Genomic DNA, 23,319 nt, shown 5'->3' with positions numbered 1-23,319 from the left:
CATTCAACTCTGGAACAACAAATTCTTCTCCTTGATAACAGGACTGTGTTTTGACTCTCTGCCCCTATCCTTCAAGGACACCTGCATCAGCCGAGGACTGTTGACTTTTGCTTAACCGGGTGAAAGGACACACTCACTCTCAAGCTGAACACAGGATACGCAGACACACACATGCACACATATGCATGTACACTGATGCAGATGTACACTCACCCCACTCCCCCATTCCAAAGCCTCCGATGCTTGCTACCCACCTGATGCAGATGGTGGGTCTGTCCAGCACTGGAAATGGCTGCAGGACAACATGGCTGCTGTCTACACTGGATCATTCCTTACCCCATACCCTCCCCCCTTTGCATGTCACGTCCTTTTACATGGAGTAAGATGTGAATATTCATGTGCTTTTTTGTTTTCTTTACTGTCCTCAAACTGGCTCCCAGTTAGGAGCCCAGTTCGAGTAGATTTCTTTTTTTTTCTCCTCTTGTCCCTGATGTGTGTACTTTCACTGTTCTTTTTGGTGTGGCCAAATAAAATTTGAACTTTGAACATCTAGGAAATTTGGGGGTGACTCTACACTGTGTAGTATAGTCATATAGTGGCATGGTAGCTTTATAGGGCTTTATAATTAATATAATTATTTTAATGTTGTAGCTGGAGAGTGTTCTAATTACTAATATACTGCTGTGTGGCTTTATCTATGAGAATAAAATATTTAAAAAAGTAATTCTATTTTTTTTTTTTAAATGTGTAATAATAATTAAAATAGTAAGTAACAAGTAAATACAAATATCAAAATATCCATTCATCCATCCATTTTCCTGCCTCGCATCCAAACTTGGGCCCAGGGGTAACAATCTGAGCAGAGAAGCCTAGACTTCCCACACCCCACCTACCTCCTCTAACTCACGTTCCCAGGCCAGCTGAGAGATACAATCTCTAGTGAGTCCAGGGTCTGCCCTGGGGCCTCCTCCCGGTAGGATCATGGTCTTGGAATGGGAAGTGCTGGTTCTCATTCCTGCTGCTTCACACTCAGCCACAAACTGCTCCATTCAAAGGAGAAGGTTACCGCATGATGAACACATCATCTCAAAAAAAAAACCAAACAAAGACCCTCCACCACCTTGCCATGCTTAGATATTCTGTCCAACACCAACCGGAAACAAGTACAACTTACTTCCAGTGATACAAACCGAGCTCTGGCTTTATTTGTACAGGGACTGAATGGTCTGTAAAAATGGACCAGGCACCCCATTCTCCCGAAGCACCCTCAACAGGATATCCTGAGGGACCCTGTCAAATGCCTTCTCCAAGTCCACAAAACACATGTATACTGGTTGAGCAAACTCCTACCCACCTTTGAATATCCTTGAGAGGTTTAAGATGTGGTCTAGTGTTCCACAGTCAGAACAAAAAAGTCATCATTCCTCCAGAATCCAAGGTTTGACTAACTGGCAGACTCTCTTGTACCCTGGCATACACTTTCCTAAGGAGGCTGAAAAGTGTGATCCCCTATTGTTGGAGCTCTTCTTTAACAGGGGAACCACCACCCCAGTCTGCCATTCCAAAGGCACCCCCTGAGATCTCCACTGAACGTTTCAGAGGTGTGTTAACCAGGACAGCCCTACAACATCCAGAGCCTTCAGGAACTCAGGAAGGCAGCATCAAAATAAACCCGTAGATATATTATAAAGATATGAAGTACAAAATACAATATTTACATACAAAATATAGTGAAGGAGTAGCAGAAATAAGCTGGAAATAAGCATAATAGATTAATTTTAAATGGTTTCTATGACTTAGTAATGAAACCTTATTTAACTGAGGCTTTTGTAAAGGTACTGATAGCTGTAACTATCAGCAAGGTTTGAAACAGGGTGCAACAGTACTCTGTGTTGGATTTCTTTACTTTGGAAATGTCTTTTATTTTTTTTTTAACTTATTTCCTAACTCTCTTTTTTTCTTTAGGGTGGATTTTAAGATTTCTGTCAGACTTGTTTTAACATTAATTTATTGAAGTTCTTTGCCCAAGTTATGATCTCATCAAGTTATCTTGTGTTTATGAATGTTTCTTTATCTTTCTCTGGCTCTCTCTGTCAACCAAGAAGCACAGCATAGAAAGGATTAAGGTCATACCATTAATTCAAATGATAAAGCCTTGATAAAACAACTGATAATTTTCCTTCATGTAACCATAGCAGCAGGGTCTCCGGCAGACGACTCTCAAACTGATTCACTGCCTGTGTATTCAGTGTGGTTATATACTGTCTGTGTAAATATTTCTATCATAACTCAGAGCAACAACTCACTACTTGAGCTTTGTGATACCTCTGGAAAAAACGTTGTCATGAATCACCTCGTCCAATCAGGGGTCATCCCTGCCTCTGCCAAGAACATGTGATATATACAGATGTGAAACTCCCACTTTGTCTCAGTTAGCAAGCCTCAGCCAAGCAGAGCAACACCCTGTGGACCTCGTAGAGCATACCTGTGTTTATGGCTGAGTGAGCCATGATGTGGATTACATTTTTTTTAGTTACAATCTTCTGTTTTTCTATGTCCCAAGCTGTGGGTGAGTAAATTTACCATGTCATTCCTATGATGTTTAAAGTTGTGTGCTTGTGAGGGAAATACCACTCTAACTGTTAGTATCTAAAGGTTGTGGATTTTCTCAAACCACGAGAAAAGTAAAATCACTGACTAGCATCTCAGCTATCAAGTAGCAGGAACGCTAAGTTCCTAGAGTGTTGATCAAACAGCTGCTTCTCACTTGCCTCTGGAGTTAAATGTCACTTTGATGTTTTATCACCTTTCAGTCTTGTTTAAATGTATTAATGATGCTAATTTTGATCCCTTCACTTCTGGTGTGTATCACTATGGCAGACTACTGTGAAAATGTTCTCGAAGAGTGCATAAAAAGGCCCACTGCATGGACACGGTAATTCATTTTATTCTGTACATCTCACATTCCTGCTTTTGAAAGGTTATATCATCTTTCTCATGAATAAATAAACTTGCTGTTGATAAATGCTAGTTTAACATAATTGATACAACCTGAAGGAGAGATATGATCACTGTTTATGCATTCACTCCATATAAAAGAAGTTACTGCCTGTTAAAATGTTTTTATCTCTACATAGGCTGCTTTTCAGTGTTTTAACATGGTTTCATCATAAAAACATACTAAGTGTATAATCTTTTTAATTTATACCGTAATCTCAGTCATCAAATGTGACACTGAGGGCTCCTGGCAAAGTGTCTGTGTATAAATAAATATTTATGACATGAAAGGACACATTGTCACATTTTGAGATGCATTTGACACTCTGGAAGCGTAGGACATTATTTTTAAATTACTGTCAGGGGTTTTCAAAGATCAGTACTATAATCTGTCTAACTGGGAAGGGTGTTGGTTGCACTCCCCTAAATAACTGATACTTTTTGAAGCAAGTAAATATAATTATAATCAGGGTTTTCCCTGAATAAAAATTGACATATTGGTTTATTTTATTTTATTTTATTTTATTATTTTGCACTTTTCTTTTTTTGGCCAAAATATATTTTTGGGCTACAGTGTGGATTAATTAAGAATACTGAGCTATGCAGAACATATGAACATATGGACTTCAACTCAAGATCTTGCAGCTTAATTTTTAGTTTTATAAAGTATAACTGTGAACAAATGAAATCAATAAATTCAAATCACACCATAGCAGACTGTGAAATAATTGTTTTTTCTTATTTATTAATTATTTCTATTAGTTTATTGTCTCTGTCTTCAGTTATATCACTAATACCCATTTGTATATCTGAACTATGTTAAATTTCTGTTGGTAGTTGTTATGAGGACAAAATTATGACCTGCAAGCCAAGAGGTCGCTTCATGGGAGGCATCAAACAACTCAAAGTAGACTCACTTCAAGAGGTGAGGTCATTTGGAGCTGAAGTGCTTTTTGGAAGTGAAAAAAATGACATTTTATCTGAATTGCTTTAATTTTGTATTAATGAACTCAATAAATAACAAAAACAGAATATTTAAAATTTTGTTTTTGTGTATACTTTTCAGGTTGATGTGAGTCCTACACATGAACATAGGGTTCACATCCCATCATCAGCTCTCCAGAGAAGCAGAGGAAATGTGCCTGAGGTGGAGGTCCTGGTGGTGACCTCTGTAATTAACAGCAGTCATTTTAAGGTCAGTGACTCTAGAAAGAGAACTTTAATGTCATTCACTGAAAAAATGCTGATCTGTGGGGGTCGCAGGTTCAGTTTCACTGAAGGCCACAGTAGGAAATGAGAAATACTGTCCTTTATATCATGTCAAATATGTACGTCTGGTAGTATATTTAATAAAATCTTAAATTTCCATGTACATATACCCAGAAATCTCACCAGTTTTGTTTCACATTCCTGAAAATGACAAATCAGTTGTGTGGGAAGTTTCATAAACAAGAGTAAAAACATGTTTGAGCATGTAGTTCAGCCTTCAGCCTCCCTTCTTCCCTCGAATTAGTGCACATAAACGTGCCTTTACAGCTCAGTCACAGAAACATACTGGGCTGTATTTTCATGTCTCTTGTAAATTTGGCAACTTCCTAAAGTTGCTGGTGTCCATCTGTAACTCCATGTCTCTTGTCATGCTGGTGTGTGGATTCAAACATCACAATCACAATGTAAATTATGTTCTTTAAAAACAGATATATGGCGATCTGTTATACAAACGTCTCCTGCTAAAAACATACTCAGACTTCCATCTTTGCTTGCATCTGCTTTCCTGTTTGTTGTATTCTGTTTTTTCTAGCTTGTAAGCTTTCAGGTGGTGTTGAGTTCCACCGGTCTGTTTAGGCTGTTTAGTGCGTGGGTGTGTGTAGTTGTGTAAACCACATACTAACAAATGTGTTAGTATGTGGGCTGAATTTAAATTAGTGAAGGGCTAGATTTGGCCTGTGGGTCTTCGTGTTAAGAGGAGAGTTTTTTTCAGTCAGTCTCATCCCAGCACTTTGTTCATGTGTCCCACACATTGCAGCCAAGTCCTCGTTCAAAAGGCAGGCAAATACAGTTTCACCGCAGAGAAGGCACTGTGTTTAGGGGCTCAGTCCTATCGGTGAAGGCAGGAACTCTTTCAGTGAAAAACCTCCAGCAACCCATCAAATTAATCTTCAGACACGACAAAGAGGTAAGAAGACATCAAAATGGTTGCAACAGCATCTTGCTTTGAAAATCTAATAACCTGTTTTCATAGTATTTCTATTCATTTTTTTCACAGGTGGAAAATGGGACTTGTGTATTTTGGGAGGAATCAGCGATGGGAAATGGAACAGGTATTATTACAGATGTCAACCTCCAGTATAGTCATTTCTAAATGTAAAGAAGAATCACATCTACTTAATGTATTTGTACTTATTTATTTTATTAGGTTATTGGAGCACTGAAGGCTGTGAAACCAATAACACAGGAAATGAATTTATTTGCAGCTGCAACCACCTGAGCTTCTTTGCTGTGCTTGTGGTAAAATGATAACCTCTTTCTACAGAATGTAATAAAGCCTTGTGATAAAACCTGTGCTTGTCTAAACAGTGTATAGCAACTTTAATTAGGAACAGCATATGAATTGAGTCTTTAAAGAGCTTGAAGGGTGATGTCTTCAACTTCAATGCAAGCAACAAATTTTAGTCACAAAGCCATTTTCTCTTGGAAGTTCCCACATGTAATAAAGTGTTATTTTTACAGTTTCTAACAAATTCAATTCAATTCAATTCAATTTTATTTATATAGTGCCAAATTACAACAGCAGTCACCTCAAGGCACTTAATATTGTACAGTAGATCGTACAATAATAGATACAGAGAAAAACCCAACAATCATATGACCCCCTATGAGCAAGCACTTTGGCGACAGTGGGAAGGTAAAACTCCCTTTTAACAGAAAGAAACCTCCGGCAGAACCAGGTTTAGGGAGGGGCGGGGCCATCTGCTGGGACCGGTTGGGTTGAGAGAAGGAAGACAGGATAAAGACATGCTGTGGAAGAGAGACAGAGATTAATAACAGATATGATTCAATGCAGAGAGGTCTATTAACACATAGTGAGTGAGAAAGGTGACTGGAAAGGAAAAACTCAGTCCATCATGGGAATTCCCCGGCAGCCTACGTCTATTGCAGCATAACTAAGGGAGGATTCAGGGTCACCTGGTCCAGCCCTAACTATATGCTTTAGCAAAAAGGAAAGTTTTAAGCCTAATCTTAAAAGTAGAGATAGTGTCTGTCTCCTGAATCCAAACTGGAAGCTGGTTCCACAGAAGAGGGGCCTGAAAACTGAAGGCTCTCCCTCCCATTCTACTTTTAAATACTGTAGGAACAACAAGTAAGCCTGCAGAGCAAGAGCGAAGTGCTCTAATAGGGTGATATGGTACTACAAGGTCATTAAGATAAGATGGGGCCTGATTATTTAAGACCTTGTATGTGAGGAGCAGGATTTTGAATTCAATTCTGGATTTAACAGGAAGCCAATGAAGGGAAGCCAATACAGGAGAAATCTGCTCTCTCTTTCTAGTCCCTGTCAGGACTCTTGCTGCAGCATTTTGGATTAGCTGAAGACTTTTCAGGGAGTTTTTAGGACTTCCTGATAATAATGAATTACAGTAGTCTAGCCTAGAAGTAATAAAAGCATGAACTAGTTTTTCAGCGTCACTCTGAGACTTTTTTAGAGACTAATTTTAGAGATGTTGCGCAAATAGAAGAAAGCAGTCTTACATATTTGTTTAATATGTGCATTGAAGGCCATGTCTTGGTCAAAAATGACTCCAAGGTTCCTCACAGTGTTACTGGAGGCCAAGGTAATGCCATCCAGAGTAAGAATCTGGTTAGATACCATATTTCTAACAAAGTAAGAGATGCTTTTCAGAGCTTAGCTAACCCATGCATTCAATTTTTAAATAACATTTGATTGAAGGAGTTTTGATTTAGCACCTCAATTTAAAAAAAAAACTGAATTCAATGATTTGCAAATCTTATGAATGCACGTGGAAAAAAACCCTTAATTTGAATTTGTTGGCAGCAACAAATCTCAAAAAGGTTGGGACAGGGGCTATAAAAGGCTGGAGAAATAAAAAGACAGCTAGAATAACATTTTACCACTCATTATATATATTCCCAACAGATTTGTCTTGAATAAATTTCTGTTCACAAAAAAAGGCAGAAAATCAATACTGGATACTCATGATTTCCGGTGGAACTTACATGATTCTGTCATGGAAGTCACTGAATGGGCTGAGGAACACATCCAGAAATCTTTGTCTATAAAAACGGTTCACCATGCCATATGTGAACTTGAAGCAGGAGTGCAGCGGTCTTCTATGGGTCAAAACTAGAGTGAAAAAAGTGGAAAAGTTGTTATAAGAAGAGGTGGAGTGATTTTAAATTATAATACCAAAACAATTTGACCAAGGCTCATGAATAGGCCTCCATTAAACATCTTAACATAGACTGCATTTCAACAGTGTCTTTTTATGTTCCAGAACCCACAATTATCAGTGAGTAAATCTCATTCGGAGACACTCAGCTACATCACTTACATTGGATCAGCACTCTCCGTCGTCTTCACATTCATCAGCTTGATCATCTATATTTGTCTACAGTGAGTACATATGTTTTATTGATATTTTCTCTAGTATTACATTTTAAAGAGGCGATGTGTTGATAAAGAAATATATTATTGTTGGCTTAGTTCATAGAAAAAAAATGCTAAAGGTCAACCACTGACAGAAGTTATGTTGTGGAAGATTGGTTTATTGCATCAGTCAGACCAGTTTAAATGTACTGTGTCACATCTGGTGGGAAACAAACACTTGCACATAATCTTTCTTAAAGTGTGGCACCCCACAGTCGTCAGTCAAAAACTTTTCCAAAAAGGTGAGAGATTTTCTGTCATGTTCCTCAGTCAAGTGTGAACAGTCCTGAAGCCCTCTGCATACATGTTGGATTACTGAAAGCTGGCAGGTAGTCATTGCATGCATATAGGGCTGAATCACACGAGGAGTAAACAGGATGAGCAAAATTTGAAATATCAAAACATATCAGAGGAACAGCTCAGGTTGAGCAGTTTGGAAACAAAGCTAAAGTGGAAAGTTTGAAGAAAACGACTTCCCCTAAAGGACTGGTTCCCAAACGTTTTTTGCTAGGCCCCCTTTGTTTTACAAGAATCCCACTGTAACTTTACTGTATAAAGAGCTAACATCTCCAAAATTTCAGTAATTATAAGAAAGGTTTATGTACTAAAAATCAAGAATGTGGGATGCTGTTTGTCCGTTATTTGGACAGTGAGCCCAGTGCATGCTCCTGACGCAGGGGAAACCTACCTTGGCACAAGGGCTGGGTATCGTCACTGATTTCTAATCAATTGGATTCAGATTCGATTTGATTAAATTTTGCCTCAGACAGTCAGAAATATTATAATTCTGATCATTTATCAGTACTGACACTTGTGAGACTTCATCAGAGGTGTGAGCCTCACAGCAGATACCTTTGTGTCAAAGTAACTGAGGATAAAATACAGATGGGGAACTGTTCTTGAAAATACACTGAGAGAGAGAGCTGTGCAGGAAGTGTGATTTTATCGTAGTGGACACAAAACAATAAAAGTAAGAGGGAAGTAATGATGATGTTTATCAAATGTGAAGTGTAATTTTGATCTTTTGCTGCTGTTTCAGTGAATTTAGGTCAGAGAGTGACGAAACCTGCAGCATCAGAAGCTGTGAGGTGTCAACTTTCAGTACGGACAGTGTGCCTGTGTACGTGCCGTCGGGTGAGAAAGCCGACATCTCACAGATTCTGATGCGTCGGGTCCGCGCTTTGTGTTCACATCTTTGTGTGGAATCCTTTTTCCTGCTATCATTTACTATTTTAGCTGTTTGGTGGTTGTTGATATAGTTTCATGAGTTTTAACCCGAGATCCTGGCATTTTTGGCAAAATACATTTATATTTAATAATCGATTCAGGATTAAATAAATGATTGGAAAATCGAGTTTTGAAACCCACCCCTACTTGGCACCACTGTTGTACAGGTGAAGCCAATGGCAAGATATGCTTCATCACATGTTCTAGTCTTTGGCTTGGAAGTTGGTTCGGAAGCATATTTGGCGATGCTTCATCTTCTGCTTTGTGTTTGTGTGGGAGCTCCGTCAAAAAACCTGTCCATAGCAGTGTCCAAGTCATCTTTTTTTATTCTTTTTTTTTTTTTTTTTTTTTTTTCAGGATGCAAGTCAAGTCTTTGATGTTTATTTTCCTGTTTCTTTTTTTTTTTTTTTTTTTTTTTTTTTTTTTTTTTTTTTTTGTAAACCTGTCCCGTTTGGTTCTTTTGCCATCAGAATTATTGTCTAAAGGCGAAGAAAGATGCCCAACGGATTTACTTTACCAAATGGACCATCCCAGCCTTGCCGTAATGGTCCATTTGATTTACCTTTTATTGTTTATTTTATTTATTTTTTTTTTTTTACTGCTAGATACGGGACAGGGGAAAAGAAAAGGGAGAAAGAAAGAGGGGGGAAAAAACAAAACAAACAAAAAAAAAAAACAGCGGAGAAGAGGGACGGGGATAAAGGGCAAAAAACAAAAACCAACAAAATAAGCAGACAAAAAATACATATATCGATCACCTGGATCACCTGTTGAGAAAGAAAAAAGAAAACAAGCAGAAGAAAACGAGAGTAATAGAATAAACAACATCACAATGATATATGGGAATATAACACTACATACTTAATATTAAACATTATTGTGCAGCACGTAAGATCGACAGCGCACAGTGTGCTTTGAGGTAGGAGCCAAAAAGGGTGTAGTTTGTGTGTGTGATCACCTGTGTGTACACCTGTGAGCATGAGCACGCTTGTATTTAAAAGGTTCCTTAATGTAATGATCTGCTAGAGGGTGTGGGGGGCCACAGTCCCATCCTCCAGGGCATGAAGCAGGTATGGAGGAGATCAAAACTCCAGACATCCAGAGGCCCCCAGAACACAAGAGACCAAGGAAGACCAACAGAGGGGCAGCCGCGCCACTGTCCCAGAAAGAGCTGAGGAGAGTCCCAGATGAGGGATCACTCAGCAGCCGCGGAGCAGAAGCCAGGGGGGGTTGCAGTGACGTGCCCGTGAGCTCCGCCGGCAGCCAGCTGTGCCTGAGTGACCGAGCCCCAGGCCGAGAGGCCGAGGGCACCCCAACCCCGAAGTGGCCCGAGCGAGCCCCAGGTTCCAGGCCCCGATAAGCAGCCACCAAGGAGTGAGCCGGTGTGTACCCGGACGCCCACCCCCGGACACAAAGAACCACCAACGCATCGATGTCTGAGGGCGTCTGCCACCGGCAGGGGAAGTGGTGGTGGGAGATAGGCCTCCAAACCTTGGAGGGCCTGAGATGTCCCCAGAGAGGTGGCGTCTGATACCCAACCTGACATATAGACACAGACATACAGGCACACACAGATACAAACATCCATTCCCACCCTCATGCTCTCATAGGCAATTACTCCACACTCAACCAACGTGGAGACAGACATAAAGAGACGCTGTACACACAATCACACTCCCCAAGCGTACTCTAAGAACCGGGTCTAGGTACCCTTGCCCCTGGAGGGGGAAACTGCACCCAGACCCAGGTGGTGTTACCCTTTTCCCTGCAGTGGGGAGAAGCAGACTGCCCCGACTCCGCAGCAGCAGGGAGGCCCCACACCCCAGACCCCAGTCGGACGGCCAACTCCTCCTCCTAGCCCCCCCGCTCCAGCAGGCCGCAGAGACCGGGGGTGTGAGAAGACTCCAAACCTCCCTCTACCCGCTCATATGTAGTGTTGATGTATATGTGTTCTAAGGTGCAATTAAAACCCAGGAGGGCATGGAGCTACCTGCCAGAGAGCAGCAGGTAAGCGCATAGCCCCTCCTGATAGCCCTCAATGTCTACGTGTATTTAAAATTGAGAGGTGGGCAACGACGCCAGGGGTGAGGTGTACACCCTGATGGTAATTTGGAGTCCGTGTTGTGAGCCCACCCCCAAGATCCTATATGTATGTGTTATGAGAGTGTGAGTAATGTGAATGTCTAAGTTGTGAGATAAAATTGAGGCAGAGGCAGCCAGAAGGGGACAGAGGGGGGGGATGCCTCCTCTGCACCCTGGTGACACACCCCTACCCCAAGGCCCTGCATGTGTGGGTGATTGTGGTGGAGCGGGAAGAGGGAGGCAGCTGGAGATGGGGAGGGAAGAAAGGGAGGGGCAAGTGACCCCTCCCTGGGGCCAGCTCCCCCGCTGACCCCAGTAGGTACCCCCATGCTCTGCAACCCGCCAGGGAAAGGGGGCCCAGGCCCATCCGGACCAGGGCCCAGTGCAGCAGCGCCGCCCGGCCCCACAGAGCCCGGGACAGCCCACCCGACCCCACTACAGAGAAAACTGCACCCACCCCATCATCCACTCATCTTCCAGACTACACAAGACAATAGACGCCCAGGCTGAGATCTTCCTCCACCTCTCCTATATCTCCCCCTCCTGCAGAGAGAACTCCTGAGGAGAGGAAAGCTCCTGCAAGATGTGACAACCTCCCCCACCAGTTGAAGAGTCCCCCAGGTGGCTCGATGCACTGGCGGCGCCCTGCGCCAGGACCGGGCCCCCATATACCCACCCGCCCACAACCCCAGCAACACACCAACCAGGACCCGAGCCCCCGAGGCCCGGCCAGGGCCCCAGCCCAGAGACGGAGCGCCCCCAGAACCTCACGCCCGTCCCGGACCCACCCAGGGGCAGCCAGGCTACCAGGTCAGTAACCCACGTCCGTCAGCACAGACCCTCCCCTAGCCCCGCTGCACGCAGCCACGAGGAAACCGTCACCTAAGAGCCAACAGAGCCCTTAATTGGCCATGACCGCTACCCCGGGTTGAGCCCCCCAAGGAAGATGCTCCTGGGGAACCCCCCGACGCCCTAAGCCTGTCCCTACCCCCACACCAATCACAACAGTAAAGGTGGGACCAAACTATGACCCCCCACCCCCACTAGGTGATGGAGCTGATCAAAGGAGCCCAGAGCAATTGATCTGATGTGGTGGCAGAGGCTGTATCAAGACTAATGTAATCTAATAGATAATTTCTATACTGGTTAGAATTAAGATTATTTTTATTTTTCCAGTTCATGAGGACTGTTTTCTTGGCTATGCATAGGGCAGTGAAAACCATGTGGGCTATATTCTTTTCTGAAGTGACATTATCTAAGCTGCCCAACAAACACACTAAAGGAGAAGTTGGAATGTTACATTCGATAAGTCTTCACATATCTCACGCCAAAACTTCTGAACTGGTGGACAGAACCAAAGAGCGTGGATATAATTGTCCAGTGAATTGGTTTGGCAGTGTGATCTTTTTTTATTCATACCCCACCCCCCTCCGCCAATGGCTTTGCACCCTCCACTTTGGGAACCACTGCCATAAAGGAAGCAGCTGGAAGACGAAACAGAAAAAGGAGCGCTGGATCCTCTGACACTTATCTCCTTGGATTAAAGGCAGTTAGGATGCAAAGATAATCATTATTTTACATAAAACCTATACATTAATAAAAAAGGGTTATAGTCTTCAAATAAATAAATATAGTAGCAAATTATGAAGAAATATCAATATATGGGTCATACTCTAAATTGCTACATTTATTTATTTAAATTTACTTCATTTATCTCTGATATTACTTTGAAAGGGTTTGCTTCTTTCTTCCTTCAGCTTCATCATCTTCTTCCCATTTTTGGCAGTCTTGGTTCCCGTACTCTTGGTTACATATAGAACAGGATACATTATCTGGCATATTTAGTCTGACAATAATTATGGGAAACCACAAGCTTCTCAGTTTCATCTGTGTGGAGTTACTATTGTTAGTGTTATTAAAATTGAGGGTTCAAAGCGAAAGGTTAAAAAAAGGCCAAATTTCTTCCATTGTTTAAAAAATTGTAATGCTGTTTCTCTCTTTAGTCGTCGGCGTCCTGAGAAGACAACTAATCTGCACATGCAGCTAACAGGAGCAATGCTCTGCCTCCACCTCAGCTTCCTGCTGTCCTGTTTCTCGGTATGGCTGCTGAATGAGGACAGCCCAGTTTGTCTGGTTCTGAGTCTGATTTTACACTGGTCTCTGCTGGCCACCTTCAGCTGGACTGCTCTGGAGGGGTTCCATCTCTACCTTCTACTAAGCCGGGTTTTTAACATCACTTTCAGGAAATATCTTCTCAAACTCAGCTTAGTTGGATGGGGTGAGTAAAGTAAGGTTAAAACACAATTTTGTCAGATGCTGTCAAACAGGCCAAATGGAAATGGATAGTATAGGTTTGTTGTTGTTGTTGTTGTTGTTGTTGTTTGATACTACAAAGTTGAGAAAACATCATAAATTTGGTGATTAAAATCCAGGTAAATGGCTGAATGAGATTGGTTTGTCCGTATGGTATGTATACAGTATTTTTTCCATTTTCTACAACTTTTTTTTACTACAAATACTTCAGTGATTTGCTGAGAGTGTCCAATAATACTATATGAAATTGTAGCATGTGCACAAATGTCGAGTGATTACAATGAGCGTGGCAAAAAAAAAGTCCAGCAATCAGTGTCATAATAAAGCCTCAAGGATGGATAATCTTGAAAGGTTGGTGAGTGGTCTAGATCCACACTCACGTTTTGTTTTTAATTATTTTTTCATGTAGAGCAACTTCTTTTTCAATAGAAGACTGCAGTGAAGTCATGTTTGTTAACATTTGCACTTCAAGCTGTAGCACATACAAATTTTATTTTATTTTATCTTTGTATATGCATTTAATGCTTCACTTGAAAATCATTCTATTTTTACTTCTTTAGGCTTCCCGACACTAGTCGCAGTGATTTGTGCGATTTCAGGTGTTTATGGTAAATACACCCTGCACATGCGGGACGCCAAACTCTCCAATACAACAGCACACATGTAAGAAAATATCATCAGTAGGATTTTTATGCATGCAGTGACCCATGAGATTTGATTTCTTAAGACAAAAAAATCATACTTTGATGTTAACATTGGTGACATTTATATGCTGCCTCCAAAATGTTTTATATTTATTTAATACATATTTATTTTTCAATAATGAGCAGATGCTGGATGAACAGCGAGTTTCCCAAGAAGCACCTTATAACCAGTTACATCACTACAGTGGCCTTTCCTTCCTTGGTGGTGCTGTTTAATGCCTGTGTTATGGGACTAGTTGTGTTTAAGCTCTGGGGGATAAGAAGGGGTACTGGAGGCTTTGGAAGCAACACTGGCTGGAAAAAGACAAACAAAAACAAAGGCTGGAATTTATGGAAGGACTCTGTTAAAGTGCTGGGCCTCAGCCTTGTGCTGGGGTTACCTTGGGGGTTAACCAGCATCACATATGTTTCACTCACTGGTATCTATGTATTCACAATATTCAACTCCTTTCAAGGTTAGTATGTGACTAATTCTTGTATAAAGTATGCACTGGATTTTGATCATTTGTGAGAAAAGTTGCATTTTTTTTTCTCTCTTATCAGGTGTCTTCATGTTCCTGTGGTCTTTGGCTTTGACCAGGAAGCCTCAATCAAACAATAACTCATCAACAGACACCTGTCAGAAAAAGCTGACCACCAGTTTAAATAACAGCCAAGACAAGTGAATTATCCTGACTTGCAAACCCAATTCCAAAAATGTTGACATGGTGTGTAAAAGGTAACTGAAATCAGAATGCAAACAAATTAAATAATTAAAACCTCATATTTTATTCACAGCAGAACATGGAAAATATATCTAGTTTTAAAATCTGATAAAAATGTACCATTCTAAGAAAACTCCCAGCTTAAATTAGACGCCAGGAAAACATCTGAAAAAAGTTCGGACAGGGCCATATTTGCCAGTGTATAGGATCCTCTCTTCTTTTATTAGAGAGGAAGCTACAGTCTCTATCACTGCAATATACAAGGTATAAATATGCAATAATTTACAGTATAAAGTGTCTTGAGGTGACTGTTCTTGTGATTTGGCACTATATGAATAAAATTGAATTTAACTGAATTTTAGGACGCAGAGACCAGCTGCTGGATTGGCTGTGCCAAATGTTTTTAATTTGTGAAAGGTCCGGACTGCAGACTGGGCAGTTCAACACCTCCACTCTCCTATTCCTATTATGCTGTTGTAAAACGTGCCTCTGTCCATTCTAAATTAGCTTTGGCCGAGAGCAGCTGGCAGTCCTCTCCATCTACTAAATTTTTTTATTTAAATAACTTTTAAATATTTTTATATTATCTATGTTCCACTGTGAATAAAATATGGCTTTATGAGATTTGGAAACCATTGCATTCAGTTTTTAGTTACATTTACACAGCATTTTCTAACATTTTACCGTTGACATTCATATATGGTAATGAAGACTCATTTTATTTGTTGATGTTTTTTTCTCTTTCTTATTTTGGAATCAAATACAAATATGATTTTTGTTAGCATATTCAACAATTAACTTGTGAATCATTTAATTTAAAAAGCAGTTACTGTGAAGATCATCCATATTCTTTACACTGTATCATATGTATAGGTCAGGTAATGTATCTGTCCTACAAACTTAACCTATATACTACAGAATGTTATTAGTTATTATTACTGTTATTGGTAGATATTTATCTTCATAAAGCAGGTGACTTCACTGCAGACTAATCAGTTCAGTTATGCACTCTGTGGTATTTTAATATTTCTGCATTGTTTCATCAAGTATACACTCACTAAAATGCTTGTTATCTTAGCTGACTCACTGTAGGGGTGATTCAAATTGTAATAAAGAGACAGAAAATAACTGCAGGAGTAAATAACGGATAGGCTGTTTTTGACACTGCCCCCTGGTGACAGTAAACGCCTGCAACATGTTGACAAAGGTCTGCGTGACTGTCATCATTGTAGGGAATGTGAAAAGTAATAATCTATATTATTTTGCATAACCATTGTTTTACTTTGGGCAGCTTAAGTCTATTTTGTGGACAAAATCGTTGCACTATTAGGCAATACAAGCAGGATTATGAAATTTCACAAGTAAAAGGTCTTTGCAAAACAGTTATTCCATCCGAAACAATTTTCAGGTTAGTGCAGCACCATCTTTGTGTGATAACAGAATTTATTTTTATGTTGATTTTATGATCAAATGTTATATTATGTATAATATTATGTATAATACAATTTTTGTAATAAAATAAGTAAAGTTTTAAAAATAAAAAATATATATCAACACTGATCATTTTATTATTTTTTTATTATTATTTTATTAACTGATTAAAACATAGATTGGGGGGTTGGACTATTTTTGATAACTATGTTTGAAAGCATTTTTAAGTTTGGCAAGACGTTTGAGAACCACTTGCGACTCTTTTGTCCGGAGATAAAACATTGTAGAACTTTGCAGCTCCATCATCACAAAAACAAAAACAGAAAAACATTATTTATGTATTCGAAAAAACAAAACAAAACAAAACACAGCAATCACAATGACGTAATGTCTAAAAAAAATAACAGAAGGCACAAAGTCAGCTTTTAATTGGACAACATTAACAGGAAGTGCTTTTACTTTGAAGTTTTAAGAAATAAAATGTTTAATGTTTTATTGACATTGTGGATTACAGTGATACATTGGAAACTCGTGGCGGCAGTTTAGTTAATTTAACTATATAATAATGCGAGGGAACGTATCAAGTAAACTACATCAAAGAAATTACTATAGTTTTACGAGTTTCTACACATTCGTAGTCACCGGAAATAAAGGAGGATTGCGATCTCTCGCGTTTCCTTTCTTTCCAACTGCCAGACACACTAAAGAGAGACGGCGACAACATGGATCCAAATACTACGATTCTCCGAGTGAAAAGGAAAAGGGGAACCGACCCCGCAGATGCTTTGCTGCTGGCATGCAAACGTATCCGTCCCGAAACGTCCCAGAGCTCAGGCGAAACGGTGCCTGAGCCCAACGAAGCCGAAGTGGAAAACTCTGTCTTCAAACTCGTGGCGACCGTAGCAACACAGGTGAGGGGCCCAATGCTATCGTCAGAGCAGCGGTTAGTGGAAGGGGTAGCTTTTGAAAAATAGTGGTGGTGGGGGGTGGTAGTTATCACGATAGTTGAAACCACTCCGAAGAGCTGAGTGGCTGATAGCAAGCTGAATGAAGCTGCTGAGAGCGTCACTTACTGTCCGAAAACAACGCGCCTTTGTGCTTATTGTTGTTAGCAATCATGTTAGCTGCTAGCCCTAGCTACCCCACAAACTGCTGTTAGCTTGTTTTTTGACGTAATTTGGGCCTTGAAAATGAAGTGACAATCAAAATCCAGGCTGTGGTATGACTAACGTTTGAAGTAAATTAAATATTTACATGCGTAAATCAATAGACGAAATCAGACCCATTACGTAAGATAATTAGATTAGCTGTAAACACTGCTATATACAGTTGTAGCACTGCATTTGTTTGTGTAATGTGTACACCGACCACTATGTTTTTCTTTGTGGGATTCGGTAAAACGGACAGATGGCTAATGCATCTTTTTCCACTTCATTACATTTTGAGAATGCTTCCTTTAGTGAGTGATGGGCGCAATGACTGAAAAATTGATATAACAATATTGATTCTGGTGAGCCTTTATATAGGGTTTTTGTAGCTCGTGTAGTCTTGTGTCAGAAGTATGCAGTCTTTAAGTTTTTAATGTCATTAGGAAGTGAAATCGGTATGAATAAAATCACACAGCCAAAATGAGGAATACACCACTCCTGGGCTCTGATGACAAAGTTAACCATTTGGCAGGCGGATAAGGAGTCACTCCTTAACAGGCTTTTCTGCATTTTTAGGTGCATGTAATGTCTTTTTATTTTTTTAACAGTAGGTTTTTCCTGGTGATAACTATGCTTTGGGAGGTGACCAAGCAAATAACCATAATTGAGTCACATACAGTTAAGGCAAAGAGTCTTTGTTACCTTACATATTTCTCTGGATTTTCCTTTTATTTCTTGCCATTTGATGAACACAGTCCTGTTGATTGTCATTTTTGTGCTAGACCAAATTGTCTTTTGAGGGCACCAAACATTTTTATGCGCAGGGAAAATTCTGGTCATTGTGTTTTCAACATGTGAATCTTGCATCTTTGCACAAGTCCTATTGCTACTGTTCTTTTAGTTTGTTTTGTAAAAAGGTAATTGTTAGTGTTTTAAATTGTCTGTTGTTACAAATTGGTTGTTTCCCCGTTGAAGAAAATTGGATGTAGGGTTTTTAATTGTTGGATTTCGTTAATATTTGCATTAAATTAGTGGAACCGCGAGTAAGTTCTGGCAGCTTCTATGAGTTGGGAATTAAAAGGGAAATCCATGTTTATGTTAAAGCCTCATGGGTTGTTATCTTTGTCATCCCATCACCAGGATGCTCCCGTTCAGACGCAGGTTCGACAGGCTTTGGCTCGGCCTCGCACGGCACATGCACTGCGTCCCTCTGCTGCCAGCTCACAGCGGATACTTGGTGATTTACGCAGCACAAAGTGGAGTACTCGGAGAGAGGAACGCTACAGAATACTCTCAAGCCACCGTGCTGGTCTGTCAGCCCCAGCAGAGCAGCAGACACCACAGATGGGTGCTTCTGAGTGTGTAGAGGAAACGGGGAAAGAGACGGACAAATGCTGGGGGCTGGGTGAAATCCAGGTGGTGGATCTGATCCATGAGGATGGAGAGGACCAGGATAAACCTTCAGGCAAGGTAAGTTGATAGTTGGAGATTCTAGGTTTTGTTTGCAGCAGTTGTCCTAGTGCTCTTTGGCAAGCATACTCATGAACAGCCCAATCATCAGTTATTATACTCAATTTAGGGTCCTGATATGTTGCACCTATTTCACTTAGTGAAGGCTAAATTACAGAAACAGTCAGTTAAAAAAAAAATACCATGCTGGCCTCAAACTGTTAAAAAACATAAATGGGTGTCCTCATAGGGCTGCTTGATTGTATTTGGGATTATTTAACACAGGTTATCAGCTTACCACAACTTACCAGGCATTAAGCTTTTACTGAACACAATTGTGCAGTTTAACAAGTGCTTTTCAGAAGGCAGATGCTACAAATATGAATATAATTTAGTTGCAGAAAGTCATCCAGTCTTAGCTCAACCACATGGCTGGCACAGTCATCGACTGTTAATGACACAATTATCATTGATCGGTCTCACAGATCCAATCTTCTGATGTCTCATCCTGCCAGCACATTTCCTGTTCTGTTAAGTAAGGATGTTCCTGGTAATTCATTTACTATAGTCATTAGAAATTAGAGAAAAAAAACATTAACTGGTCAAAAAGTAAGAAATTGTTCAGCAAACAGGCAGAATTGTTAGACAAATAGTGCATGTTTATTTAAGAACCTTTTGGAAGTGCATTCTTCCCCAATCGAATCACATTTTTCGCTGGTCTTGCAATGTTGGATTGGAAGTGTGGCTAGTGTTAGCAGGGCTAGCAGGAGCAGCAGCCATCTTTCCTTGAGTTTAAAAACCACGCATGAACCACGCTGCATTAGTTGAGCTTTCACAGCTGACAAATGGACAGGGAGGGAGAGAGAGAGAGAGAGAGACACACACACTGCAGGCCTAGCTAGTTCTAGAGTGTGACATAACATCTCAGAACAGTTAAATGGTGTTGCACGTGTATAATTAGTTTAACTATACCAACCAGCCAGGACAGCTGTGTTAAGGTGTCTGATCGAAGTCACGTTCATTTTTCTTTTTAAGAAGCATTCAGGCTCGACGGTTTCAGTCACAATTTCAGTCGTGTGCTGTAGGAAAGATCACTTACTTTTGTGAGAATGTCAGAGTTACTGCAGCCACTGCTATTACACTGCCTACCGGCAAACACATGAAGCTCACAACTTGCCTCTTCCTAACAATATGTGTTTTGATAGTTACCGGTAAACAGCTGTGAGATTTTTTTTCAGTATTGATGTAAATGTCATTTAATTTGTCATTAGGCCCAACTAGACTGACTATCAGCTCATTAATTTGTTCCATCTCTAATCACTTGCTTTATTTTTCTAAAGATACTGTCCTCCGAGCCAGATGAGATTCTCTGTAACAACACCAAGATGCTGCGGGAGCGTCTGAGCATATCTGGAGATAGACTGGGCGAAGAGCACCGAGAGCAGGATGATGGCTACGTCTATGATCTTTACTACCAGGAAACGGTCACACCAGGGTGGATCCAGGACATCCTGTCTGTCAGGGCCTATGCTGATGAGGGAGAACTGGTGTGTGTGGATGGATGGACGGACAGATGAATGAGTGCTGAAATTGGAGTGAGTGAATGGGTGAAGTGGTCCAAATTTTATATTTGGAAAAATAAATGATGGTCAGGTGGTAAACAGGTAGCCTTTAAAGCAGAAATGTTTGATCTTTACATGGGAGTATTCTGTCAATCAGGAGTTCAGCCTCATCCCTCGTCTGAACTCCTGCCTGCTACAAAATGATCGCTTGTTTGTAAACAAGCATCACCACTTTGTAATGTTGCCTAATGGTGCCTGGGGAATATAGAAACATTTTGTTGCATTACTGCCACCTTCTGGTGGTGGTAGTTCATTACAATTTGGCACTAGTTTAAAATAATCTAAAAAGGGTGGAAGAGGGGTTAAGATGAGAAAAGTGTTGGGGTTTTTGTAACTTAACTGATGATTTTTAAATGGTGTTTAATGTAAAGCATTGAAAGTAAAAATGTAAACAAGAAGATTGTTTAGTTTTCTAGCCCTGGATGTTTGGAGAAGTAATTCGCCAAAGCATACCGTTAGGGTTTCTTCTTATCAGTGATGACTCAAACCTCACTGGGTATTTTTAATATCAAACCACAACACTGACTTTATCATTTATAAAAAAAGCTTTTCTGATAAATGTGGTATTTTTAATCTTAGGTTCCTGACCTTGTGGTTCATGAAGAGGAAGTGTATGAAGATGAGGATGATGAGAACGAGGAAGGCAACTGGAGGAATGACTACCCTGATGAGGAGAGTGATACAGACAGTGACAGAGAGGAGCGCTACGGTGGTATGTATTTAGAAACATGTCAGTTATTCAGTGCTGCAGTCTCTACTTAAACTCCTGTTAATTTAAACAAATGTCTCCCATTTCATCTTTTACTCTGATGACAAGATGCCAAAAGTTATTTAGTCAAACCAGGTTAATGTGATATTCTAGTCATTTTCACTCATACACAGTATCCTGAGGTCTTAGTTATACTTTTGATTGTCTAGACTTCTGCATTACGAAGCTTAGTGTGCATAACTTGAGAATTGGTTCTCTATAAGAACTCATTCCAAGTCCAAGTTCAATTCGTTTCTTCCTTTGCTTGCCAACCGATTGCACTTGCACTACATTTAGCTGATTTCAGTTGTTGTGCCAGAGGAGGAAAATGGTGGCGCAGTCTACAGAGTGGATATAGACAATACTTTTATTTTTATTGTAAAAGAGGATGAGAGATCGATGGCGAATTCAAACTGCATCCAGGACAGAAACAACTGCTAGTATGCTGCTAACAGAACTTCGGCTCTTTGCAAGCTCCTGCACAGACATCACGCAAATGCTAAGCTAAGAACCCAGAGTGATATTAAAGCTGAGTGAAATCCAACCCCAGCCCAGCTGCCAGACTCGACTTCAAAGGGTAAAAAACAGATGAGCAGTCAGGCTGCAGTGTCCGTTTCTGCCTGTTCATGTTTCTAAAGTAGAATCACTGTGGCGATCCATTTGAATGTCTGTGTGCTGGTTTTCATCTTTTGCTTTTTGTTGTCAGTTTTGCATTCATACCCAAATACTAAGAGAAAGCTCATATGCGTATCCTCATTAAAATACAGATTTGTGTTGGTGTGTGGGACTGTAGCCTGTATGTTTGTATTGTTACATTGATATTTATGAGAGTGCATTTCAGTTCATTTTAAGGACAAATTCAAAAGTAATGTAACAAGTAGTGTATCATGTTACTTGCTCCTGATTGTAATTAAGGAAACTACTGCATTACTTTTAAGAAAAGTGTTCTGCTTAAGACTGTATGTAGGACATGGATGGAGCCACCACGTCACTCAATGGTTTTTGTGGTCTTTCAGACCAGGAAGTTAACATATGTGGGTGAGAAGGTTCAGTGCTGAGGTTTGTAGATTGCATCTATAAACTCGCTAGACAGACACAGATACGTGCTAGTTGTTGCTAAGCAACAGACTGATGAAACACTTACTAAAACTAGAGTACAAATTTCGCATTATTTACCAATTTCAAATGGCAGTTCACTAAAGTTCAGTTCACTAAGCTGTTGTTTCTTGCTCCCTGTGTGTTTGCTTCATTTTTCAGTCTCAGTGTCACTTTGTGCAAACAAGTGTTGAATGGTGTTTATTTGCTAAGCATTACATTTGCCTTCTGTGCAGGTTACTGGGAGGAGGAACACTCCTACAGCAGGAGGAGCTGGCAGCACTACCAGAGGGAAATGGTGCATGAGCTGGGCTGCCGTGGTGACGACGACAACGGCGATGATGATGATGACGATGGAGACAAATATGATTCCGATTGATCTGCTCTTCACCCCACTAGTGGATCTTTCCAGTTACCTTTCCACAAGTAACCCCTTACTCTGTGCAACATCTGTGTAGCAGAGACTGAAAAGGTTATAAAGAAAGAAATCACTTTTCACAGTGTAGCAGTTTATGTGTAGCACTCAGCAAATGGACAACGTTTCTGGAAAACACCGGGAAACAATACCTTGGTTAAAAACGTGCCAAAAGTATTTTGTCACAGTTATGAAGTTCAGTGGCCACTAACTGATCAGATCACTTTCCTACACAGATGGTGATGGAGTAGGTGAGTTATTTGCAGAAGGGTCCCGTGTGTCCTTTTTTTGTTTTTGTTTTTTTGTTTTTTTAAATTGTGGAGTGAATTCATGTGTGGATGTTTGTTCAAAGTGGATGTGTGTTAGAAAATGTTGCACATTAGTGTGGTATGCCTCGTATGCTTTGTGCTCTTATCCTTCTGTTAGTGAGATGTCTCGGGCCGCGCGTGGTTGCAGTTTAGGGTGTTTGCATTTTGTGCATGATAGGGCGTGTACGTATAACTGTGTTAGATTTTTTTGCATAATGTGAAAGCGTGGTGCATCAATTCTGTTGTGGGTGTGTGAGTTTGGTTCAGAAAATATCCTCTGGAGTTTAAATTGTTTCCCTTGGATGCGTGTTCTGTTAAGGTTTTTGTAAATATGTAGATGTGTATAAAAAGAAAGCTTTGAAAATAAACATGAAATGTCTCCGTGTCAGTTTGTCCTGCATTCTAAAGAA

The 23,319-nt window shown here is 40.4% G+C and overlaps 2 protein-coding genes across 2 annotated transcripts; both read left to right on the top strand.

Annotated features, from left to right (window-relative positions):
* The first annotated feature begins 2,873 nt into the window (after positions 1-2,873).
* LOC134627003 (adhesion G-protein coupled receptor G1-like) lies at positions 2,874-14,669 on the top strand. Its single transcript, XM_063472948.1, has 11 exons — positions 2,874-2,935; positions 3,835-3,922; positions 4,064-4,192; positions 5,024-5,173; positions 5,264-5,318; positions 5,414-5,505; positions 7,512-7,630; positions 12,976-13,250; positions 13,846-13,948; positions 14,116-14,444; positions 14,533-14,669. The coding sequence occupies exons 1-11, from the start codon at positions 2,874-2,876 to the stop codon at positions 14,652-14,654; spliced, it is 1,524 nt and encodes a 507-aa protein (XP_063329018.1). The 3' UTR covers positions 14,655-14,669.
* Positions 14,670-16,780: 2,111 nt separating this feature from the next.
* On the top strand, positions 16,781-23,283 carry slc7a6os (solute carrier family 7 member 6 opposite strand). The gene is made up of 5 exons (XM_063480270.1): positions 16,781-17,035; positions 18,413-18,742; positions 20,062-20,268; positions 20,923-21,055; positions 22,423-23,283. Exons 1-5 carry the CDS (start codon positions 16,847-16,849, stop codon positions 22,563-22,565), a joined length of 1,002 nt encoding a protein of 333 aa, XP_063336340.1. The 5' UTR covers positions 16,781-16,846; the 3' UTR covers positions 22,566-23,283.
* The last annotated feature ends 36 nt before the right edge of the window (positions 23,284-23,319 follow it).

The sequence above is a fragment of the Pelmatolapia mariae genome, linkage group LG1, assembly GCF_036321145.2.
Source record: "Pelmatolapia mariae isolate MD_Pm_ZW linkage group LG1, Pm_UMD_F_2, whole genome shotgun sequence".
Classification (NCBI taxonomy): Eukaryota; Metazoa; Chordata; class Actinopteri; order Cichliformes; family Cichlidae; genus Pelmatolapia; species Pelmatolapia mariae.
The sequence above is the reverse complement of the archived record's forward strand: the minus strand, read 5'-3'. Positions and strand labels throughout refer to the sequence as shown.

What these genes read in the sequence shown, in the direction of transcription:
- LOC134627003 (XM_063472948.1), top strand. Translation starts at nt 2,874, where the DNA reads ATGGCAGACTACTGTGAAAATGTTCTCGAAGAGTGCATAAAAAGGCCC. An exon ending in AAGTAGACTCACTTCAAGAG is followed by an intron (nt 3,923 to 4,063) that starts GTGAGGTCATTT and finishes TATACTTTTCAG; the next exon opens with GTTGATGTGAGTCCTACACA. An exon ending in TTAACAGCAGTCATTTTAAG is followed by an intron (nt 4,193 to 5,023) that starts GTCAGTGACTCT and finishes CACACATTGCAG; the next exon opens with CCAAGTCCTCGTTCAAAAGG.
- slc7a6os (XM_063480270.1), top strand. Translation starts at nt 16,847, where the DNA reads ATGGATCCAAATACTACGATTCTCCGAGTGAAAAGGAAAAGGGGAACC. An exon ending in AGGATAAACCTTCAGGCAAG is followed by an intron (nt 18,743 to 20,061) that starts GTAAGTTGATAG and finishes ATTTTTCTAAAG; the next exon opens with ATACTGTCCTCCGAGCCAGA. An exon ending in ATGCTGATGAGGGAGAACTG is followed by an intron (nt 20,269 to 20,922) that starts GTGTGTGTGGAT and finishes TTTTAATCTTAG; the next exon opens with GTTCCTGACCTTGTGGTTCA.